The following is a 16,124-nucleotide window of genomic DNA, read 5'->3' as shown; positions in this document are numbered from 1 at the left end:
GCCCTATACTACATTTTGAATCACCACATTTTGGAGTGGTTTGTTACACAGTACTGGTAATTGGAACAGACATCATGGAAAAGCAGTGTGACATAAAGAGTTTGAGTTTGTTTTTGGAAACAGTATGGCGACAGCATGGAGGATGAGTTGAAGAGGGAAGAGGCTGAAGGCACCAAGATATGTTAGGAGGATAAGTAGACATCGATGTAAACTGAAAGGCGAGGCTAGAATCTAGAGATACTTGTGAGGCAGAATTGACAGAATGTAGAGATAAAAGAAATGTGTGATGGGAAGGCAAGGAAGACTGTGAATATCTTTTAGGTTTTTGCCCAAAGAGAACAGATAGTGGATAATGTCCTTAGTAGAAATAAGGGCCCTATTTGGGAGGGTAGATAATGAACTGTGTATATGCTGTTGTTGAGGGGTTTACAAGGATTTATTGGTGAAAATGTCAAATAAGCAGTTGGAAACTTTGATTTAAGGCACACAGGAGATTGGGGCTGTACATACACGTAAGATCTCAGTTACATATGGTGATGGTTGAAGTTATGAAGATGAGATAACCAACAGAAAGTGTTCAGGGAAACAGAGGAGGGACAAATGATGGAGCTCTGTTAGGAGAACTCAGTGGGCAGAGGAGGAAAAGCCCAAAAAGAAAACTGAAAAAGATAAGTCAGAGAAGTAGAAAGAGAAACAGGCCGCTCATGTCTTATGAGCAGAGAGACAAGAGAATGTCAAGAGGATTGAGCTTTCATTGTCGAAAGCCGTGGCAAGATCAAGTAAGGTGAGCCTGTGATATTTGGTTTGGACAATTGAGAGGTCATTAGGGCTCTAAATGAGGCTACTTTCAATAACCTGGCTTTGATGAGAGTAAAAAGCAGAGACCGTGAATATAGATTACTCTTTAAAGATATTCAGTGTTAAAGTGAAGGAGAAGGATGAGTTAGTTTGTTTGAGCCTGACTGTAGGCTACAGGGAAAGAGGAGCCTGGGTGGCTGGTTGGCTGGCCCAGAGTCCCTGAGCCAGTGAGACGGGTGGGATGGAAAGGTCTCCAGAGTCAGCTGGTTTATAGGCATGTGCTCTTCCAAGTGTGTTTGACAGATCTGTAGCATCACTGACACCTGGTAACTTGTTGAAAGTGCAGAACCTCAGGCCCCACAGCAGGTCTAGTGAATCAGAACCTGCATTTTAACAAGATCCCCAGGTGATCATAGCTTTTAATCCTCACAACAGCCAGGTAAGATGGGCATTAACTGTTCCCATCTTTACCTATGATGAGAAAGCAGTTGCCTGAGATAGCCGAGCTGATTAGTGGCTAAGCCAAGATTCAATCCCAGAACTTCCCGAGTGCAATGTTCTTTTCAAAAGGTAGAGAAGGAAGTTCAGAGAATATCTACCTTCTCCCAATTCAGGAGAATTTTCAGATACTAGAATACTTCCAACGATCAAGCAATCACAGGTGTGTACCTCTAGTGCCGTCAGCTGTGAGTTTACCGTGAAAGTGCTGGACGAATCCCTTTCAGAGCCCTTGGCGGCCTCTTAAGAAACAACATTATCAACGTTGGAACTTCACTTCCCGGCAAGCCCCGCGGCTTGCTACCGCGCGAGGCATGACGGGCACCTCGCCTGTCTTTCCTCTCCGGTGGAGTTGCCGGGCAGAGGCGAGTTACGACGCAGCCGGACGTACGGGCGCGCAGCATTCTGGGAAGTGTAGTCTGGCCCGGATTCGGACACCCCTTCGGATGAATGGGGCCCCGGCTGACGGCTAACTACAGCTCCTCGCCGGCAGCGTTGGTGGCGGCCGCCGGGAAAAGGGAGACAGCGACGGCCCCAGGAGAGCAGCACTCCGGGACGGTGGTGATGTTCAGTGCCGCGGCGAGGCGGCAGCCGGGTTTCCTGGGGTAGCAGTCTAGGCGGGCGCTTCCTCTGCGCGCTCGCTCCCCTTACCCTGCCCCGGCCATGCGCCCGGCCTTCGCGGTGGGCCTGGTTTTCGCAGGCTGCTGCAGTAACGTGATCTTCCTAGAGCTCCTGGCCCGGTGAGTGACACCCGCCGGTCGCACTAAAGAAGCCGGGGGAGGGGCGCCCCCACGCGCAGTCCCCCCCCCTAGCCGGGCGGGGCCCGGGGTGGGACCGCCTGCGCCCAGTGTCTGCACTGGGCTGCTTGGGACCCCGCTGAGTCGGCTGCTCAGTCATCCTGCGCACCGTCCGCTCTCCCGCCCAATAGTTTCTCAGCATCCCTCGAGGGGAACACTGCGGGTGTTTACTGTCGTCACCCTCTTTTCACACTCTGGGGGTTGAAGCCTGGAGAGTTTTTTTTCCCAGGGAGCTCGTGGCAGAACCCAAGGGTCCTCCAGCTCTTTTCTCGATCCTGCTAATGCCATATATATGAAGTGAGCAAAGCTTGGACTTAAAAAGCAATCTGATTTGGTACACGCTGCAAAGAAAGTTTCAGTTGTTTTAAAGTGGGCTGCAAAGAAGTTCTTTTATTGGCCTTAGAGATGGTTGTGAGTACTTTGCCCAGTATGCCTCTCGCGGATGTAGTAGAACGAATTCTTATGCTGCAGGTCGGTCCAATTGACCGGGAATAGCCTTTCCAGCATTAAGATATTAAATCAGGAAGCTTGCATTTTGAGGTGTAGCTTTATAAATCAAGAATGGTTATGACACTTTCCCAAAGGGACACCAGGGTAGTTTTATTGAGGTGGCACGCAAATAATGTTGAGTAATAATGTGCAAAGTTCATTGAGTAGAAGCTGTTAAAGACAACAGGTGGACTCTAAAAAGCTCAGGACTGAAAATCTCAGGGGTTCCCGTCTTTGGCTCTGTCATCCCCTGGCTGCGTGACGTTTTCAAGTTATTTAGCCTCTCTGGGCTTCCTTTTTCCACCTATAAAATAATATCTATGGTGCTGTTTAGCACCATGTTTTTAAATCTGCACATTATCTCCATTGACCATCAGAACAATCTTGTGTACAAGATAGGTCAAGAATTATATTCTCTGTTTTACTGAAAGTGAAACATGTCCCAGGAAGTTAGGTCATCTCTTACTACTTGTAAGTGGCAGAACCAGAAGTGGAATCCAGTAATCTAAACTCCTAGTCCAATACCTTTTTCAACTTTCCTGTTATTTTTGAGCTTGAGCAGCCCTGAGGCTTTGGTCACCAATTTCCTCCTGTGGTGCCTGCTAGAAATGTATTTTATTTTCATGATAACATTGATTAAGTCATTCTGAAGCAACCAGTTTGCTTAAGGTAAACTCTGTGGGATTAATTTTTGCGATTACAGAGCTTGAAATTTTAATGTGCAAAAAGTGTTGATTAAAATCTTTCATTTGTCATTCTCTGGAGTAGGCAGTGAGGGAAGTGAAAATGAAAAAAAAATGTATCCTGTCATTTACAGTACATTCACAGCTGTACCAGCTGTCAGCTGGTACACTTCAAAGAAAGGTCACTTTGGAAATTGGTTTAAAAATATAAAAATGTGATAAAATCAGGCCAGCCATGGAAATGAAGGTCAGAGAATAATAGTGTAATGTTTGTGTTGAATATGCCATTGAATTAAACCTTGCCAAAGGCTGTATGACATCAGAATACGTTATGTTAGTAACTGAGGGCCTTTTTAAATTTATTTTTTAACCAGTTGTGAGCCCTTAGCTAAATTACTTGGTCTCCCTAAGTCTGTTCTCTTAGCTGTGAAAAGGTGGTGATGGCTCTGCCAGCCTCACAGGGTTTTGAAGGATTAAATGAGATGCAGGTGCAAAGCCTGAAGCTCGTAATAGGTTCCCCTTCTAACAACTTTTGTTTCAATATACATACACCCAGTTTTATGAGCTGTTCCTGAAAAGTTGTGGGTAAATCTAACTTTACAGGATGTTTTTCTGCATTATTGGATCTTCTATTTAGAATACTTCGAATAATTTGTTTTAAAAAACCCAAAAAACCCATCATTCCTTATCTTTCTTGTACATCTGAATGTTTGCATACAGCAATGGGTTTTCATGATGTTTACCACATTTACTACATTTGTTAGTTTAATGAGTGGTACCCCAAACTGAATAGCAGCTTTGTCCTGATTTGCTTGGGCAACTCCAACTTATCATATTTCAGATCAAGAAAATAAGAGCTGGTTGGACCAGATGGTCTTTTAAGGTTCTTTATAGATTTGGCTTTCTCATAATTTGTGACTTTATCTTGGGACATCACAGTGGAACGCTAATAAATTTTTATAGAGCAGGAACTGTGCTTCTTATATAGCTTCCTTGGAACGCTAAGTATGAATTGAAATGCTAAACTGACTTGTAGGGAGAAGTGAGCATTTGTAACCATTGTCCCCCAAGTTGGAGAACAAATTTAGGTTTTTCTTTTCTGATTTCATACTTATAATTGGGACCTATAATAAAATATAAAGCGCTCATGCAGTGTACAGGACAGATGTGAAGTAATGAATGAGTGCCTTGATCTCCCTTCTGAGAGAGTTTACATTCTACCTTGGAAACAAGATACGCATCAGCTCACTAACTAGGCGAGGTGTCTTATGTCAGGAAAACAATCTGAAACATTTTCTTTTTCGCATTTTATTTTTTCATCAAGTGCCTAATGTTGAATGAATCAAATAAGGAAGTTTTCTAAATCTAGAATAAGAAATACAGAAGCCATAAACTATCTGCCTAATTCTTTCTCTTCAGAGTTGCTCCTTTTTTAAAAAAGTAAAAATTTGGATTCTTGCCAAAGATAATTCAAAGAGAAACTGTTTGCAGTTAGTGATTATAATACCTGAGGAATAAAGTTCAAGAAAACACAGCTACTGAGCCTGCGTCTGGAGCCTGTGCTCCGCAACAAGGGAGGCTACGATAGTGAGAGGCCCGCGCACCGCGATGAAGAGTGGCCCCTGCTCGCCACACTAGAGAAAGCCCTTGCACAGAAAAGAAGACCCAACACAGCCAAAAATAAATAAATACAGTTATTTTAAAAAAGAATTATTATTAAAAAAAAAAAAAGAAAACAAGCAATTCAGGGGAAAAGGATCCAGGTTTGTACTCTGAAGTTTTAAAGTGACTTATTCAAGTTAAGATAAATAGTTCCATTGGTAGCTATACAGCATTCTGTTCTTAAAAAGCTCTGTAAGTTGATTTTTTTAAAAATTGAATTATGTGAGTACATTAGGGAGATATAAAAATCCTATGGAAATAGAGACAAAGTAGATTAGAATTGTCAAGGGTAGGGGGAAATAGGGAGTGATTCCTAATGGGTATGGGATTTCTTTTGGAAGTGTCCTAAAATTAAATGATGGTAATAACTGCACAACTTTAAATATAATACTAAAAACCACTGAATTGTAAAAAAAAAAAAAATAATAATAATAATAACAATGATAATAATATGGAGGTCTGCAAACACCATTTATTTGCCAGGTGGCCCTGGGAGACTTACCTAATTCTGTGCCATTTGGCCCTCAGCGTCTTAGCAATGAAATGGGCATAATAATAACTACCTCCATAAATAAAGATAAAATTAAAAGTTATTACGATGGCTTTTATTTTAATTTTTTTAATGTTTTCAATAGCTTTAACTTTTTTATACCTTTGTTGAAGTATATTCATAAACAAAGATTGGACACATTTAACGTATACAAATTGATGAGTATGCATACTCATGAAACCATCATCATAATCAAGGTAATAAACATATCCATCACCTCCAAAATTTCCTTGTGCTCCCTTTTTTTTTATGGTAAGAACACTGAACATGAAATGTACCCTCTTAACACATTCTTAAGTGTGCACTACTGAATTGTTAACCATATGCACTACGATTTTCAGAGATCTTTTGAACTTATTCGTCTTGTATAACTGAAAACTTATACCCATTGAACAAGTCCCCATTTTCCCTTCCCCCCAACCCTGGCAGTCTCCATTCTGTTGTCTGCTTCTGTAAGTTTGACTATTTTAGATGCTTCATATAAGAGGAATCATGCAGTCCTTCTGTCGTTTTGTGACTCACTGACTTCATTTAGAATGCCTTCCATGTTGTTGCAAATGGTGTCATTTCCCTCTTTTTTAAGGCTGAATAATATTTATTGTATGTTTATACCGCATTTTCTGTATACATTCTTCTGTCCATGGACATTTCAGTTGTTTCTGTATCTTCACTAGGTATTGCAAATAGTGCTGCAATGAATATGGGGACGTAGCTATCACTTCAAGATCCTGATTTCAATTATTTATTTTTAACATTTTTTTAAAAATTGAAGTATAGTTGATTTACAACGCTGTGCCAATCTCTGCTGTACAGCAGTGACTCAGTTGTACACATATAGACATTTCTTTTTCATATTCTTTTCCATTATGGTTTATCCCAAGAGATTGAATATAGTTCCCTGTGCTATACAGTAGGACCTTGTTGTTTGTCCATCCTAAATGTAATAGCTTGCATCTACCAACCCCAAACTCCCAGTCCATCCTTATCCCTCCCTCCCTACCCCCCTTGGCAACCACAAGTCTGATCTCTATGTCTGTGAGTCTGTTTCTGTTTCATAGATAGGTTCATTTATGCCATATTTTAGATTCCATATGTAGGTGATATCATATGGCATTTGTCTTTCTCTTTCTGACTTACTTCACTTAGTATGATAATCTCTAGTTGCATCCATGTTGCTGCAAATGGCATTATTTCATTCTTTGTTATGGCTGAGTAGTATTCCATTGTATATATCACATCTTCTTTATCCATTCATCCATTGATGGACACTTAGGTTATTTCCATGTTTTGGTTATTGTGAATAGTGCTGCTATGAACATAGGGGTACATGTATCTTTTTTTTTTTTTTTCACACACACATACACTGTATTTTATTTTTACAAGAGATAAATAAACTGACACCAAGCATTGTAAGTGGATGACCACAACAAAAGCAACAATGATTGCAATTATGAAACACACTCATACTATTGTCATAATATTGACATTCAGTCCAGGAATCCTCCACTGTAACAGCTCCTTTACTTTGCAGTGAAAATTGATTTGTATATTTTTTGCCTTTGAGTCCTTGTGGGATTTTTTTTTTATTCAAACAGAAAGTCACAAAAATTATAATCATCCTCATCAGTTCACTCAGTCCCATGTAATTAATTTTTTTTTCATCTTGATCTTTTGTTAGCATTTTTATGAATTCATCAGTTTTCCATTAGAGTTCTGAAAATGCTTATTCATTCAGTTCAGCCGTATAGTCAGTTACCAGAAACCTGTACTTGTCAGAGTCTTTTCCATGAATTCCTTGAAGATGAAACCCTTTTATTGGAACATTTTCCAAAACCATCAGTACACCCAGAACTGTCTGTAAATGACAAAAGACTTAAAAATGACCACAGTTAAAGATTTGATGAAAGTTCATAATAATGCAATTGACAAGGAAATTTAGTTATTTCTGAGATATACATTTTAAAGTAATAACTAGAATTATGACTTATAACATTATACCACAACATATAAGATTTTTAGAAATTTCATGTAATGTCTGAAACATATTAACATATTTCCATACAAATAACCCAAAGAAAGTTTAGTATTAGTTGTTTTTTTTTTGTTTGTTTGTTTTTTGTACTGCAGGTTCTTATCAGTCATCAATTTTATACACATCAGTGTATACATGTCAGTCCCGATCGCCCAGTTCAGCACACCACCATCCCCCCCCCACCGCGGTTTTCCCTCCTTGGTGTCCATACGTTTGTTCTCTACATCTGTGTCTCAACTTCTGCCCTGCGAACCGGTTCATCTGTACCATTTTTCTAGGTTCCACATACATGCGTTAATATACGATATTTGTTTTTCTCTTTCTGACTTACTTCACTCTGTATGACAGGGTCTAGATCCATCCACGTCTCAACAAATGACTCAATTTTGTTCTTTTTTATGGCTGAGTAATATTCCATTGTATATATGTACCACATCTTCTTTATCCATTCGTCTGTCGATGGGCATTTAGGTTGCTTCCATGACCTGGCTATTGTAAATAGTGCTGCAATGAACATTGGGGTGCATGTGTCTTTTTGAATTATGCTTTTCTCTGGGTATATGCCCAGTAGTGGGATTGCTGGATCATATGGTAATTCTATTTTCAGTTTTTCAAGGAACCTGCATACTGTTCTCCATAGTGGCTGTATCAATTTACATTCTCACCAACAGTGTAAGATGGTTCCCTTTCCTCCATACCCTCTCCAGCATTTGTTGTTTGTAGATTTTCTGATGATGGCCATTCTAACTGGTGTGAGATGATACCTCATTGTAGTTTTGATTTGCATTTCTCTAATGATTAGTGATGTTGAGCAGTTTTTCATGTGCTTCTTGGCAATCTGTATGTCTTCTTTGGAGAAATGTCTATGTAGGTCTTCTGCCCATTTTTGGATTGGATTGTTTGTCTTTTTAATATTGAGGTACATGAGCTGTTTATATATTTTGGAGATTAATCCTTTGTCCATTGATTCGTTTGCAAATATTTTCTCCCATTCTGAGGGCTGTGTTTTCGTCGTGTTCATGGTTTCCTTTGCTGTGCAAAAGCTTTGAAGTTTCATTAGGTCCCATTTGTTTATTTTTGTTATTTATTTATCCTTTAGGAGGTGGATCAAAAAAGATCTTGCTGTGATTTATGTCCAAGAGTGTTCTTCCTATGTTTTCCTCTAAAGAGTTTTATAGTGTCCGGTCTTACATTTAGGTCTCTAATCCATTTTGAGTTTATTTTTGTGTATGGTGTTAGGGAGTGTTCTAATTTCACTCTTTTACATGTAGCTGTCCAGTTTTCCCAGCACCAGTTATTGAAGAGACTGTCTTTTCTCCATTGTATATCTTTGCTTCCTTTGTCACAGATTAGTTGACCATAGGTGCGTGGGTTTATCTCTGGGCTTTCTGTCTTGTTCCATTGATCTATGTTTCTGTTTTTGTGCCAGTACCATATTGTCTTGATTACTGTAGCTTTGTAGTATATAGTCTGAAGTTAGGGGAGTCTGATTCCTCCAGCTCCGTTTTTTTTTTTTTTTTTTTTTTTTTTTTTTGTTTGTTTGTTTTGCGGTACGCGGGCCTCTCACTGTTGTGGCCTCTCCCGTTGCAGAGCACAGGCTCCGGACGCGCAGGCTCAGCAGCCATGGCTCACGGGCCCAGCCCCTCCGCAGCATGTGGGATCTTCCTAGACCGGGGCACGAACCCACGTCCCCTGCATCGGCAGGCGGACTCTCAACCACTGCGCCACCAGGGAAGCCCCAGCTCCGTTTTTTTCCCTCAAGACTGCTTTGGCTATTTGGGGTCTTTTGTGTCTCCATACAAATTTTAAGATGATTTGTTCTAGTTCCGTAAAAAATGCCATTGGTAATTTGATAGGGATTGCATTGAATCTGTAGATTGCTTTGGGTAGTAGAGTCATTTTCACAATATTGAGTCTTCCAATCCAAGAACATGGTATATCTCTCCATCTGTTGCTATCATCTTTAATTTCTTTCATCAGTGTCTTATAGTTTTCTGCATACAGGTCTTTTGTCTCCCTAGGTAGGTTTATTCCTAGGTATTTTATTCTTTTTGTTGCAATGGTAAATGGGAGTGTTTCCATAATTTCTCTTTCAGATTTTCATCATTGGTGTATATGAATGCAAGATATTTCTGTGCATTAATTTTGTATCCTGCAACTTTACCAAATTCATTGATTAGCTCTAGTAGTTTTCTGGTGGCATTTTTAGGATTCTCTATGTATAGAATCATGTCATCTGCAAACAGTGACAGTTTTACTACTTTTTTTCCAATTTGTATTCCTTTTGTTTCATTTTCTTCTCTGATTGTCGTGGCTAGGACTTCCAAAGCTATGTTGCATAATAGTGGTGAGAGTGGACGACCTTGTGTCGTTCTTGATCTTAGAGGAAATGCTTTCAGTTTTTCACCATTGAGAATGATGTTTGCTGTGGGTTTGTCGTATATGGCCTTTATTATGTCGAAGTAGGTTCCCTCTATGCCCACTTTCTGGAGAGTTTTTATTGTAAATGGGTGTTGAATTTTGTCAGAAGCTTTTCTGCATGTATTGAGATGATCATATGGTTTTTCTTCTTCCATTTGTTAAAATGGTGTATCACATTGATTGATTGGCATATATTGAAGAATCCTTGCATCCCTGGGATAAATCCCACTTGATCATGGTGTATGATCCTTTTAATGTGTTGTTGGATTCTGTTTGCTAGTATTTTCTTGAGGATTTTTGCATCTATATTCATCAGTGATATTGGTCTGTAATTTTCTTTTTTTGTAGTAACTTTGTCTGGTTTTGGTATCACGGTGATGGTGGCCTCATAGAATGAGTTTGGGAGTGTTCCTTCCTCTGCATTTTTTTGGAAGAGTTTGAGAAGGATAGGTGTTAGCTCTTTTCTAAATGTTTGATAGAATTCACCTGTGAAGCCATCTGGTCCTGGACTTTTGTCTGTTGGAAGATTTTTAATCACAGTTTCAATTTCATTACTTGTGATTGGTCTGTTCATATTTTCTGTTTCTTCCTGGTTCAGTCTTGGGAGGTTATACCTTTCTAAGAATTTGTCCATTTCTTCCAGGTTTCCATTTTATTGGCATAGAGTTGCCTGTAGTAGTCTCTTAGGATGCTTTGTATTTCTGCGGTGTCTGTTGTGACTTCTCCTTTTTCATTTCTAATTTTATTGATTTGAGTCCTCCCTCTTTTTCTTGATGAGTCTGGCTAATGGTTTATCAATTTTCTTTATCTTCTCAAAGAACCAGCTTTTAGTTTTATTGATCTTTGCTATTGTTCTCTTTGTTGCTATTTCATTCATTTATGCTGTGATCTTTATGATTTCTTTCCTTCTGCTAACTTTGGGTTTTGTTTTTTCTTCTTTCTCTAGTTCCTTTACGTGTAAGTTTAGATTGTTTACTTGAGATTTTTCTTATTTCTTGAGGTAGGCTTGTGTAGCTATAAACTTCACCCTTAGAACTGCTTTTGCTGCATCCCATAGGTTTTGGATTGCTGTGTTTTCACTGTCATTTGTCTCTAGGTAGTTTTTGATTTCCTCTTTGGTTTCTTCAGTGATCTCTTGGTTATTTAGTAACGTATTTTTTAGCTTCCATGTGATTGTGTTTTTTTACGTTTTTTTTCATGTAATTCATTTGTAATCTCATAGCATTGTGGTCAGAAAAGATGCTTGATATGATTTCAATTTTCTTAATTTTACCAAAGCTTGATTTGTGACCCAAGATGTGATCTATCCTAGAAATTGTTTCATGCGCACTTGAGAAGAAAGTGTAATCTGCTGTTTTTGGATGCAATGTGCTATAAATATCAGTTAAATCTATCTGGTCTATTGTGTCATTTAAAGCTTCTGTTTTGTTATTTATTTTCATTTTGGGTCATCTGTCCATTGGTGTAAATGAGGTGTGAAAGTCCCCCACTATTATTGTGTTACTGTCGGTTTCCTCTTTTATAGCTGTTAGCAGTTTCCTTATGTATTGAGGTGCTCCTATGTTGGGTGCATATATATTTATAATTGTTATATCTTCTTCTTGCATTGATCCCTGGATCATTATGTAGTGTCCTTCCTTGTCTCTTGTAACATTCTTCATTTTAAAGTCTATTTTACCTGATATGAGTATAGCTACTCCAGCTTTCTTTTGATTTCCATTTGCATGGAATATCCTTTTCCATCCCCTCACTTTCAGTCTGTATGTGTCTCTAGGTCTGAAGTGGGTCTCTTGTAGGCAGCATATATATGGGTCTTGTTTTTGTATCCATTCAGCAAGCCTGTGTCTTTTGGTTGGAGCATTTAATCCATTCACATTTAAGGTAATTATCGATATGTATGTTCCTATGACCATTTTCTTCATTGTTTTGGGTTTGTTTTTGTAGGTCCTTTTCTTCTCTTGTGTTTCCCACTTAGAGAAGTTCCTTTAGCATTTGTTGTAGAGCTGGTTTGGTGGTGCCGAATTCTCTTAGCTTTTGCTTGTCTGTAAAGCTTTAGATTTCTCCATAGAATCTGAATGAGATCCTTGCCAGGTAGAGTAATCTTGGTTGTAGGTTCTTCCCTTTCATCACTTTAAGTATATCATGCCACTCCCTTCTGGCTTGTAGAGTTTCTGCTGAGAAATCAGCTGTTAACCTTATGGGAGTTCCCTTGTATGTTATTTGTCATTTTTCCCTTGCTGCTTTCAATAATTTTTCTTTGTCTTTAATTTTTGCCAATTTGATTCCTTTGTGTCTTGGCATGTTTCTCCTTGGGTTTATCCTGTATGGGACTCACTGTGCTTCCTGTACTTGGGTGGCTATTTCCTTTCCCATGTTAGGGAAATTTTTGACCAATTTTTTTGGTCCTTTCTCTCTCACTTCTCCTTCTGGGACCCCTATAATTCTAATGTTGTTGTGTTTAATGTTGTCCCAGAGGTCTCTTAGGCTGTCTTCATTTCTTTTCATTCTTTTTTCTTTAGTCCGTTCCGCAGCAGTGAATTCCACCATTCTGTCTTCCAGGTCAGTTATCCATTCTTCTGCCTCAGTTATTCTGCTATTGATTCCTTCTAGTGTAGTTTGCATTTCAGTTATTGTATTGTTTATCTCTGTTTGTTTGTTCTTTAATTCTTCTAGGTCTTTGTTAAACATATCTTGCACCTTCTTGATCTTTGCCTCCATTCTTTTTCTGAGGTCCTGGATCATCTTCACTGTCATTACTCTGAATTCTTTTTGTGGAAGGTTGCCTATCTCCACTTCATTTAGTTGTTTTTCTGGGGTTTTATCTTGTTCCTTCATCTGGTATATAGCCCTCTGCCTTTTCATCTTTTCTTTCTGTGAATGTGGTTTTTGTTCCACAGGCTGCAGGATTGTAATTCTTCTTGCTTCTGCTGTCTGCCCTCTGGTGGATGAGCTATCTAAGAAGCGTGATGGGAGGGACTGGTGGTGGGTGGAGCTGACTGTTGCTCTGGTGGGCATAGCTCAGTGAAACTTTAATCCACTTGACTGTTGATGGGTGGGGCTGGGTTCCCTCCCTGTTGGTTGTATGGCCTGAGGCAACCCAACACTGGAGCCTACCTGGGCTCTTTGGTGGGGCTAATGACAGACTCTGGGAGGGCTCACTGGAGCCTACCTGGGCTCTTTGGTGGGGCTAATGACAGACTCTGGGAGGGCTCATGCCAAGGAGTACTTCCCAGAACTTCTGCTACCAGTGTCCTTGTCCCCATGGTGAAACAGAGCCACGCCCTGCCTCTGCAGGAGACCTTCCAACACTATCAGGTAGATTTGGTTCAGTCTCCTATGGGGTCACTGCTCCTTCCCCTGGGTCCCGATGCGCACACTACTTTGTGTGTGCCCTCCAAGAGTGGAGTCTCTGTTTCCCCCAATCCTGTTGAAGTCCTGCAATCAATTCCCACTAGGCTTCAAAGTCTGATTCTGTAGGAATTCTTACTCCCGTTGCCAGATCCCCACATTGGGAAGCCTGATGTGGGGCTCAGAACCTTCACTCCAGTGGGTGGACTTCTGTGGTATAAGTGTTTGCCAGTCTGTGAGTCACCCACCCACCAGTTATGGGATTTGATTTTACTGTGATTGCACCCCTCCTACCATCTCATTGTGGCTTCTCCTTTGTCTTTGGATGTGAGGTATCTTTTTTGGTGGGTTCCAGTGTCTTCCTGTCGATGATTGTCCAGCAGCTAGTTGTGATTCTGGTGTTCTCGCAAGAGGGAGTGAGAGCATGTCTTTCTACTCCGCCATCTTGGTTCTTCCTCCGATCTTCTGACACATTAATGTTGATCACTCTCTTGAGTTCCTCTGAAGATATTCTAATTTTTTGCTGTGTCCAGTGTGCTCTGCAAACTCTGTAACACCACACTCCAGAGGCCCTCCTTTCCACATGCTGCCTCTCCCCTTCTTCACAGGTCCTACTCATGTATCTTTTTGAATTATAATTTTGTCTAGGTATTTGCCCAGGAGTGGGATTGCTGGATCATATGGTAATTCTATTTTTAGTTTTCTGAGGAACTTCCATACTGTTTTCCATAGTGGCTGCACCAATTAACATTCCCAGCAACAGTGTAGGAGGGTTCCCTTTTCTCTACACCCTCTCCAGCATTTGTTATTGGTAGACTTTTTAATGATGGCCATTCTGACCAGTGTGAGGTGGTACCTCATTGTAGTTTTGATTTGCATTTCTCTAATAATTAGTGATGCTGAGCATCTTTTCATGTGCCTACTGGCCATGTGTATGTCTTCTTTGGAGAATTGTCTATTAAGGTCTTCTGCCCATTTTTCAATTGGGTTTTTTTTTGTTGTTGTTCAGTTGTATGAGCTGTTTGTATACTTTGGAGATTAAGCCCTTGTCAGTTGCATAATTTGCAGATATTTTTTCCAGTTCCATAGGTTGTCTTTTCTTTGTTTTGTTTTGCTTTTATGGTTTCCTCTGCTATGCAAAAGCTTGTAAGTTTGATTAGGTCCCATTTGTTTATTTTGTTTTTACTTCTGTTGCCTTGGGAGACTAACCTACGAAAACATTGGTGTGATATATTACAGAGAATGATTTGCCTATGGTCTCTTCTAACAATTTTATGGTGTCATGTCTTATGTTTAAGTCTTTTTTTTTTTTTTTTTTTTGGCTCTGTTGGTTCTTCATTGCTGCACGCAGGCTTTCTCTAGTTCCAGTGAGCAGGGGCTACTCTTTTCTGTGGTGTGCGGGCTTCTCATTGCAGTGGCTTCTCTTGTAGCCGAGCACGGGCTCCTGGCACAATGGCTTCAGAAGTTGTGGCACGTGGGCTCAGTAGTTGTGGCTTGAGGGCTCTAGAGCGTAGGCTCAGTAGTTGTGGCAGACGGGCTTAGTTGCTCCGGTGCATGTGGGATCTTCCTGGACCAGGGATCGAACCCGTGTCCCCTCCACTGGCAGGCAGATTCTCAACCACTGCGCCACCAGTGAAGTCCCTTTATTAATGTTTTATAGTTCTCAGCATATAAGTCTTTCACCTCCTTGGTCAGTTTTATTCCTTGTGTCTGTGTGTGTGATTTTTGAAAGGTATTGCTCTTTTACATTCCCTTTCTGATATTTTATTGTTAGCGTAAAGAAATGCAACTGATTTCTGAATGTTAATCTTGTATCCTGCTACTTTGTTGAATTCATTTATTAGATCTAGTAGTTTTTGTGTGGAGTCCTTAAGGTTTTCTATATATAGTATCATGTCATCTGCGTATAGTGATAATTTTACCTCTTTCCTTCCAATCTGAATATGTTTTATTTCTTTTTCTTGTCTGGTTGCTGTGGTTAAGACTTCCAATACTGTGTTGAATAGAAATGGTGAGAATGGGCATCCTTGTCTTCTTCCAGATTTTAGCAGGAAGGCTTTCAGCTTTTCACCATTGAGTATTATATTGGCTGTGGGTTTGTCATAAATGGCTTTTATTATGTTGAGATATGTTCCTTCTATACCCACTTTGGTAAGAGTTTTTATCATGAATGGATGTTGAATTTTGTCAAATGCTTTTTCTGCATCTGTTGAGATGATTATTTGGTTTTTGACTTTTCTTTGGTTAATGTGGTATATTACATTGATTGATTTGCCTATGTTGAACCATCCTTGTGAACTTGGGATGAATCCCACTTGATTGTGGTGTATGATCTTTTTTATGTGTTGTTGGAATCAATTTGCTAATATTTTGTTGAGAATTTTTGCATCTATATTCATCAAAGACATTGGCCCGTAATTTTCTTTTTTTGGTGGTATCTTTGGTTTTGATATCAGGGTGATGGTGGCTTCATAAAATGTCTGTGGGAGTGTTCCCTCCTCTTCAATCCTTTGGAAGAGTTTGAGAACGATCAATATAAGTTCTTTGTATGTTTGGTAGAATTTGCCTGTGAAGCCATCTGGTTCTGGACTTTTGTTTGTAGGGGGTTTTTTTGCTTTTAAGTTTTTTTTGATATGGAGCATTTTTAAAGTCTTATTGAATTCATTACAATATTTCTTTCTGTTTTATGTTTTGGTTTCTTGGCCAGGAGGCATGTGGGATCTTAGCTCCCTGAGCAGGGATCGAACCCACACCCTCTGCATTGGAAGGTGAAGTCTTAACCACTGTGCCACCAGGGAAGTCCCTGTAGGGTGTATTTTTATTTTATTTTACTTTTTAAATTTATT

General features: G+C 39.8%; 1 protein-coding gene across 1 annotated transcript in view; it reads left to right on the top strand.

The window, feature by feature from the left end:
• Positions 1 to 1,959: 1,959 nt before the first annotated feature.
• Positions 1,960 to 16,124, top strand: part of SLC35B4 (solute carrier family 35 member B4) — a 35,048-nt gene continuing 20,883 nt past the window's right edge. Inside the window, exon 1 of the mRNA XM_065884114.1 lies at positions 1,960 to 2,036. Within this exon, the coding sequence (XP_065740186.1) occupies positions 1,960 to 2,036 (77 nt within the window). The remainder of the gene's footprint in view (positions 2,037 to 16,124) is intronic.

The sequence above is a fragment of the Phocoena phocoena genome, chromosome 9, assembly GCF_963924675.1.
Source record: "Phocoena phocoena chromosome 9, mPhoPho1.1, whole genome shotgun sequence".
Taxonomy (NCBI): Eukaryota; Metazoa; Chordata; class Mammalia; order Artiodactyla; family Phocoenidae; genus Phocoena; species Phocoena phocoena.
The sequence above is the reverse complement of the archived record's forward strand: the minus strand, read 5'-3'. Positions and strand labels throughout refer to the sequence as shown.